This window comes from Aulonocara sp. 'chitande type north' Nkhata Bay, linkage group LG18, assembly GCF_057382095.1.
Source record: "Aulonocara sp. 'chitande type north' Nkhata Bay isolate Kocher_YH1m ecotype deep benthic linkage group LG18, A_spYH_male_GT1.1, whole genome shotgun sequence".
NCBI lineage: Eukaryota > Metazoa > Chordata > Actinopteri > Cichliformes > Cichlidae > Aulonocara > Aulonocara sp. 'chitande type north' Nkhata Bay.
Window position 1 is genome coordinate 14,290,148 of NC_141361.1, and position 7,835 is coordinate 14,297,982.

Here is a 7,835-nt window from a genome sequence, read left to right on the forward strand (position 1 = left end):
TTACAACATGAATGTGTGATTATAATCAAATTTATTGGTTAAAACTACAAATACTGTGAATAAAAACAGTGAAACACCGTAATACTCATAACCAAACAATCATGTTAATTTGACATGCAAATACTGTAAAAATCACAGTTTTAGTCAGTTTTTCTTAAAAACACATGACGTATATATAAGTCACTTTACAACTGCATGGATGTACTGGGCCTACTTTTAACATGATTCATGAAATGATGCAAAGTCATGGATTGGACTAATAAAAATGTTTTCACAGAAGATGTCATTGTGAACCTGAGAGGTTGCCTCTCCATTTATAGGCTATATAAAAATATACAATTAAAATTGTTTACATCATGTTTTTTTCTTAAATCATTTGCAGCCTATTGTAGGGTAACCAATAAGAAATTATTATTTAACGACTAAGTAATGCTTCTGTCATAATGCTTGTATTCTTTATGTTTCTTTTAATTGCAATGTGATACTTAGACTAGAATACTTTTTTGGGTTAGGTCAGCAATGTCTCATTATTAAAGGCTAAACAAACTTACAGTGCCTCCCATAGGATCTCTATGGTGCCTCATCTCCACAGAGCTGTAAGCTACTTCAGGCCACTCACAGTTGCACTGAGCGCGCCTAATTTTGAATGTGCATCTGAAGCTCGTCTCTGATTGGATAATGACGTGAGGGCGGGAGGAGAAGAGCGCCTAGTTCACGACTATAGCTAACGAGCCAGCACGAGAGAGAAGACGGGAGAAGAAAACATCGAACTTTCAGCAACTACGTTGTTAGGACAAATTACAAACATACGATTTCAAGTGTTTTTTGAGGATCTGTGTTTGTTCGTCAGAAAGTCTGCACGGTAAGTTCAATATCTTGGCGACGTTTTTTCGAGATAAAAGCACCAGTTGATATTTAGACCAAGGCTCATAACCTAGCGCTAGCATGCTAGTTCAGCTGAAAAGCACAGGCAAACTTTAGAAATACTAAAAATGATCATCTGCGTCTTTTGTAAAAAGGTATTGGTCACATTAAGAGGCTATGTACTACATTGCAGAGTGCATAAGAATGAGCCTTGTTGTATTTTTAAATGTGTTGGCGCCAATTGCAGCCAAACATTCACCACGTACTCTGCTTTCAAGGGGCATTTTTATCGTGTGCACAATGCACCTGCACTTCAAGCTACTCCTAAAGCTCTTGTTGCAGATTTAAAATGTGCAGTTTCATTATGTGCCCGCCATTTTCAAACAGTGAAAGAGCTAGTGTCTCACTTAAATGATCATATTGCAGAGGGCAGGTCTGTGTCATGTCCAGTAAGTGGTTGTAAGCATATGTTTACAAAAAAGTCATCATTTACTTCTCACATGTGTAGGAAGCATAAAGCTTGTTCCCCAGATGGTATTGATGACATGTACAAGGAATCTCGTCCTCAGCCCCCAAATGACAGTACAGAATATTCAGAAAACACACATGAAACCATGGCATCTGCTAGTTCAGCCAGTGATATGCCAGAGAAGGATAGTCATTCTTATCTCAGAAACATGTGTCTCTTTTACCTTAAACAGCTACTCAGCTACTTTGAAGAGAAGGAGGAGTCCATGCTTCTCTGTGTTGAAGATACATGTCTGGCAGATGAGGTACAACTGGAGCAAGTGCCTCTGACACCCACTATTATCATGTGTGGTAAGTCTGTTTCATATCTCTCTCTCTTTTTTTTTTTTAAGTGCATTTTTTATAGAATGTCATGTGACTGCCGTGTTTATTGATATAACCTGTTAAATAATTTCTTCACAGGACAGTCCTGCTATTCCTCAAGAAGATACATGCTGAGTGTTGATCGGCACCTCGTCAGCACAAACATATCCTCCTTCATTTCTGCACTGTGCCTCATGTTCGGGAGCTACTACAATTTCAACATCCATTATCCATCTGAGCTGGCTTCCACTTTAGAGTTTCTTCAGAGGTGAACAAATATGGCTTTGTTATTTCTTATAACTGAGACTCTGGGATCTGGAGTCTGGCTTTGATGTGGTTCGAGTCCAGGTCTGGCTCTGAGTCTCGGTCGGCTTTGGAGCCGGTTTCAGTTGTTTTTTCTGTTTTTTGTTGTTGTTGTTTTTGTTTGTTTGGTTTTTTTAAATACATTAACAGTCTGAATCCGGGTCCAAGCCTGGCCGAGACTCAGGGCTAGACCAAGCGTCAACTGACGTCTGACTACCTATAACCTTTGCTTTGGATTTTAACAATGCTAAAGTGTGACATATCACTGCAGAAGACACTCGTGAAGGGTGCCAATACTTTTGACCATGCATTGTTCACTTCCCCACAGCATTTTGGTTATACTTTGTCTTGAACGTGGTCATGGCCATGACTGTATATATATGTATATACTTAATTTTTACTTACTTTGTATGTGTATTTTAACTGATCAATTATAAAAATGCTTAATAAACTTTTATATGATTGTTATTCTACAGGTGTTTCTTCTCCATAAACCCAGAAAAAGGAACCAAAGTAGAGAACAAAAACTCAAAGCGTCGTCTCAGTGTGAACCCTCGAGTCCTCACCCTGATTTAGGATCTCGCCGACCACGAGTGGCGCTAAGCCTAAATCTTGACTCTCTGTGGACTGTTAGTTTTACTTTGTTAATTTTGTTCCACAATGTGTACTGGAACCTTTTACTGGTCGAATGCATGAAGCCAATTCATGAAGATGTTCTTTCTTTGTAGGAATGTTCTTTATTTACATAAGAAAAGAAAAAAAACAACATGCTGCTACTGCAGTGTTTCTAGACCACATGTGTAGGTTTGTTTCACCACGTGGTTTTGCTGATGTTTTCTGACCAGGGCCATGGTTGTGGTGACAGCAGGGTGCGTGTTGCGTTGCACGGTGATTATGATCATTTTTGGCACAATATGTGTTTTTTGTTTTAAAGTCTTAACAGGTTATTTAACTTTTTCTGGTGGAGGGTCTAACAAATGCTTGTTTCATGAACATGGTTCTTGCTTTGCAGGAATGTTCCACAGCTTTTATAGCCTATATTTTGATTGAATTGTGTAGTTGCTGTGTGCCTTGCATATTGTGTTAGTTGGAAAAATGGATCCATTTGCTGTCATTTTGCTAATGTGGCTGCAAAATAAATTTCCCAAAAGTGATATTTTCCTCTCTTGTGTTTTCTCATGTGTATTTTTGCATGTTTGGGTGTAAGCGTAGCAGTAAGAAATTTGCTGGGTTATGGTTAAAATTTTACATTAAAACATATAATATTCAGCATAGATTTTATGTATAATTTACAGAGCAGCTCCATTTAATATGCACAGTTTCACCGTAGTTCTACCATTTTAAATTAGTTCTTTGTACGATATTTCCCTGTTAATTTTGCAGTTTATGGATCCACAAAAAGTCCCTGGTAACCCCAGCTGCCAGGGTTTTCCTGTAAAAACAGCACGTTTTTTTTTACAGTGTATAACCAAATACAAACAGCGGGGAAGAGGGTTAGCTCAACCCACCACAACTTCCAAGCTAGCAAGAATTATCTATTCATGCTAGCATTCACGTTTCCTAGAACACATATGTGGCACACACATACTACACATTTATAGCATCTAACAAAAAACAGGCATAATGATGACAATAATTGAACTAAAATTGCAATCAGAAACATCTGGGTGGCTAAATTATAGCCACCCAGATGGCTAAATTATATGTGTGTTTTACAGTTTTGGTAAGAAATGACACCCACCTCTCCCACAGGGGAATTATAGAAAAGGGGAGAGGCAAAAGGGGTACATTTAGGGTTGCCAACCGTCCCTTAAAATACGGAATCGTCCCGTATTTAGAAACAAAAGTACATGTCCCGTATTGAGCTAATAAGGGACGCACTTTGTCCCATAATACAGTGAGAATCAAAAGTAGTCTATAAATGTTAATGGAATTAACGCTTTGTATGAAAACATAATTCCCAGCCCCTCTCCTGCTTTGTGACCAATGAGCTGACAGCACATTTATGACAATTCGAGTATAACAATTCAGATTACTGCTCATCTCATTGGTCGAGGAAAGGTCGCTTACAGAGAAAATACCGGAAGACAACAGATGACCACAACAAGAAGCATGGCCAACAGGGAAACAAACGCCGACACTGCGGTGCAAGTCTCGGATGACAGTAAACCTAAAGCTGGGCAGACACTGTGCGATTTTTTCAGTCGCGATATTCAGCTCCTGCTCAAACTGCACGATTGACTCACAGGGGTTAGAAGTTGGTAGGTCACGTGCAGGGTCTCACACTATTCCGCCCGATGCTCTGATGCCTGACCTGAGTGCTCACACTGTGTCTCCATAACATGAAGGTTATAACAGAAAATCTGTCGCTCGCTCGCTCTCTCTGTCTTTCACTCACACAGACACACCACCACCATCAACTTTGCTAAATTGCTAATGAAAAACACTGATCAGGCAGCTGTGATTGAGCAGCAGTGTAAATCAAACTATTTTCACGGTTGTTGTGGTCATGATAATTTTTGTGATGCCACATCGAAAAGGCTCGGATGAGCTTTCCAAAGTTCTACAAGTTGTGCCTCCATCACTTGTGTCCAGATCACACGCTGCACAGCCGTGCTGCTCCGTCTTTTTCACCGACGTTTACGTGTTTGCGCGCGAGCAGTGTGAGCGCCTGTGGCGACACCATCACGAGCGATTGATAATCGGGAGCTGGTCGTGAGGTGTTAATCGCTTCTCGTCACCCCACGTATACTACACGATGCACGATGAAGGCCAAAATCGGTCCGATCACTCAAAAATCGGCTCAAAATGGGCCTAAAACCGCACAGTGTGAGCCCAGCATTAGAGCAGCAATGTTTGTTCCCCTCAGAGAAAGGGAAGAATGGGAAAAGGAAAACACCTGGCTGGAAAAAGTTAATATGGGCATGTGCAGTGAATATCAGCGCTATGTGGCCAGAAGTGTGATAATATAACTTATTTTGTGTAATAAACAACTGCAAGGATAGATGATTACAACAAATTGATGACTAATACATAAAAGTAATACATAGATGAATAATGATGATGAGTTAAGATGCGTAATCATGGGAACAAGCGGGTTTACAAACAGGAGCAGCTGATTAGCATTAGAAAAGCTGAAATAATACCTCAACTGAAGCCAATTGTACTAAATGCACTAAATGTGCACTGTTACAAGAATGTTTTTCTTTCTATTGTTTTCTATTATTTTAAGTTAAGCAGGACAGAGTTCTTTTAAAGAAAGATTTACTTATATTCTCAAAAGTTAAGCATGACAGGCTTCTGTTTAAGAAAGAGACCTGTTTTATTGTGTTAATGTTGTCATTTTGAGCTAAAAATAAGTGGCTAAATGATCATTTGTTTCACATGTGTTCATATCACAAAGAATAGAATATGCATCTACTTAAATCAACTTCAAGTCAAATGGTTAAAAAAATAATTTCACACACAAAAAAAGAGCTAGAAAATTCACCACACTGGGAAGGGTGAAGACAACTGGGTCACTCGGCCCTGGCCACGAGGTGTCCCTTATTTATTTTTCAGGGAGTTGGCAACCCTAGGTACACTGTATTTATAGGGTTGCACCAAAGAAGAAGAACAATGAGGAGGGGCCCTAACTGATAATGAACATAACTACAGGCTTGGAGGTCCTAACAGTCAGGTATTAATAACACGTTTTGTGTAATTATAACAAGATGTGATTTATGACCCTGTTACATTTGCACAGAATCACAAGTAGAAAGTCTAACAGAAAAGGCTGATATGCATCCATACCTGTTATCTCTGACGGGTATCTGTTCATCTCTCTTTTAGGTTTTGTTAAGGCAGCTAACTAAAAGAAAGGCTGGCTTTGTTGAACTTTCTTCGTGTTGCCCCTCAAGTGTTTTTTTGACTTTGTTATTCTTAAGCGCCATTAAGCTACAATAAAGGTCAACATTTGCTTATCTCAAGTTTGACTGTGCAGACTTCCTTTGGATTCAAATGCATTTGTTTTTGCTGACTCAATAACCCCCAATGACTTGCTTTATGTGTTATTCGTAGGTCTAATAGATTAACATCAGAACAAGGTGTCATACAATTGTGCTTAAACACATTTCATTTGAAATGGTCCATTTTGAGAGTCAGGTCAACACTGTCTGACTTTCATTCCTTTTACTTAAATTTACATTATATTTTTCTTGACTAATGTTGAAGGCATAACACATAAATAAGATATCCTGATATCCTGGAGAAATATTTAAAGATCTTAAAATATGAAATGTTTGTGCACTGAAGTTTAATACTGGCTACGCATGGTTTGCCTTACAAATAGTACAACACAACAACATTAAAAAAAATGAAACAAAAAGCAAAATACAAACTGGAGCTTTCAAAATGATAACCTTTAAAGTTTCAACACAGCTCTTGTCAGATTTTATAGGTTATATTATTTTCTGATGTCTGGTACGACTGATGCAGGATGCTTGTAGACAGTTATTTGTCAGTAAAAAGTATGACAAACAATGTTAAAAAAAATGTGTGCTTTCCTTTAAGGCAGTGCTCTGACTAACTTAAAAAGAGGAACTATAAGTTTACTTAAGAACATCAAAACCTTTCCAGCACAGGAAATTGATGGCTGATGCTTGGGGTAAGTTGATCAGTATTTGCTGTGCCTCTTCTCCTAATTTGGTGCTTTATTACTCTCTGTGTTTTACAGATCATACAAAAACTAAAATATAAAAAAAGAAATTCCCATAAAGAAAATTGCTTAGTTAATGTGTTTAATTACATTTTAAAAATCTAGTTTTGTGTTTGTGTTTTATAGAAACTTGACAATGGAAAGCAACTACACAACTGAAGAAGAACATTATCTATGTGAGGTTAACTTTCCAACCTTTACTGGCACTTTGTTCATATTGATCTTCATCATCAGTGTCATAGGCAACGGTCTCCTCTTATGTGTCCTTTTCATCTACGAGAACCTGAAAAGTATCACAAATATTTTCATCCTGAACCTGGTCTGCTCTGATTTGATCTTCACCATCACACTTCCATTCTGGGCTGTTGATTATCTACACCACTGGGTCTTTGGAGACCTTTCCTGCAAATTCATAACTGCTGCATTCTTTGTTGGTCTGTACAGCAGTGTCATTCTGCTGACTGCGATGACAGTGGATCGTTTCATTACTGTGGTGCTGCACAACCAGCTGAACAAACTAGATAGAAAGAAGTACGCAATTGGTGCTTGTGTAGCTGCCTGGGTCATCAGCATCTCTGCATCCCTGAGGGAAGCTGTGATCACAAAGGTGGGAAACTGGGAGAATTATACCTATTGTGAGACATCTGAAGACAACCTCGGGCAACACCTCCAAGTGTCGCTGCTATTCTTCCTCCCATTTGCCATTGTTATTTTCTGCTATTCTGCCATCCTCAAGAAGGTTTTACAAGCTTTAAACAGAAAGAAGCACAGGACTGTAGCTGTGCTGTTGTGTATTGTTGCAGCATTTTTCATTTGCTGGGGGCCATACCATATTATGTTTTTAATCAATTCTCTCTATACACCCAAAGGTTGTAAAACACAGGAACGGTTGGCTATCACGTCTCGTATTTGTGAAATGCTTGCCTATTCTCATTGCTGCATGAACCCTCTGCTGTATATGATCTCACAGAAGTTGCGAAAGCATCTGTTGAATCTTTTGCACTGTGAAAATGTGTGCAGGAAGAACAGGGAGAGAGACACTGGCCGGAACACAACTATTAGCCAGAAAGTTGTTTTCACAGAACAAAGTACTGCTGTCAACGAGGACCTGCATGACTATCCATTAAACAATCTGTCTTAA

At 38.9% G+C, this 7,835-nt stretch overlaps 2 protein-coding genes across 3 annotated transcripts; both read left to right on the forward strand.

Moving 5' to 3' along the window:
• Nucleotides 1–216: 216 nt before the first annotated feature.
• Nucleotides 217–3,152, forward strand: LOC147308180 (uncharacterized). Of its 2 annotated transcripts, XM_086273211.1 has the most exons (4): nt 223–862; nt 1,566–1,683; nt 1,795–1,963; nt 2,475–3,152. In XM_086273211.1, the coding sequence occupies exons 2-4, from the start codon at nt 1,599–1,601 to the stop codon at nt 2,572–2,574; spliced, it is 354 nt and encodes a 117-aa protein (XP_086129337.1). In that variant the 5' UTR covers nt 223–862; nt 1,566–1,598; the 3' UTR covers nt 2,575–3,152. The 2 variants fall into 2 exon arrangements, with proteins under 2 accessions (XP_086129336.1, XP_086129337.1); XM_086273210.1 differs by having other exon boundaries at nt 217–1,683.
• A 3,678-nt stretch (nt 3,153–6,830) lies between these two features.
• On the forward strand, nt 6,831–7,835 carry LOC147308181 (chemokine XC receptor 1-like). The gene has a single exon (XM_086272176.1). The coding sequence runs from the start codon at nt 6,831–6,833 to the stop codon at nt 7,833–7,835; it is 1,005 nt and encodes a 334-aa protein (XP_086128302.1).

What these genes read in the sequence shown, in the direction of transcription:
- LOC147308180 (XM_086273210.1), top strand. Translation starts at nt 993, where the DNA reads ATGATCATCTGCGTCTTTTGTAAAAAGGTATTGGTCACATTAAGAGGC. An exon ending in ACCCACTATTATCATGTGTG is followed by an intron (nt 1,684 to 1,794) that starts GTAAGTCTGTTT and finishes ATTTCTTCACAG; the next exon opens with GACAGTCCTGCTATTCCTCA. An exon ending in ACTTTAGAGTTTCTTCAGAG is followed by an intron (nt 1,964 to 2,474) that starts GTGAACAAATAT and finishes GTTATTCTACAG; the next exon opens with GTGTTTCTTCTCCATAAACC.
- LOC147308181 (XM_086272176.1), top strand. Translation starts at nt 6,831, where the DNA reads ATGGAAAGCAACTACACAACTGAAGAAGAACATTATCTATGTGAGGTT.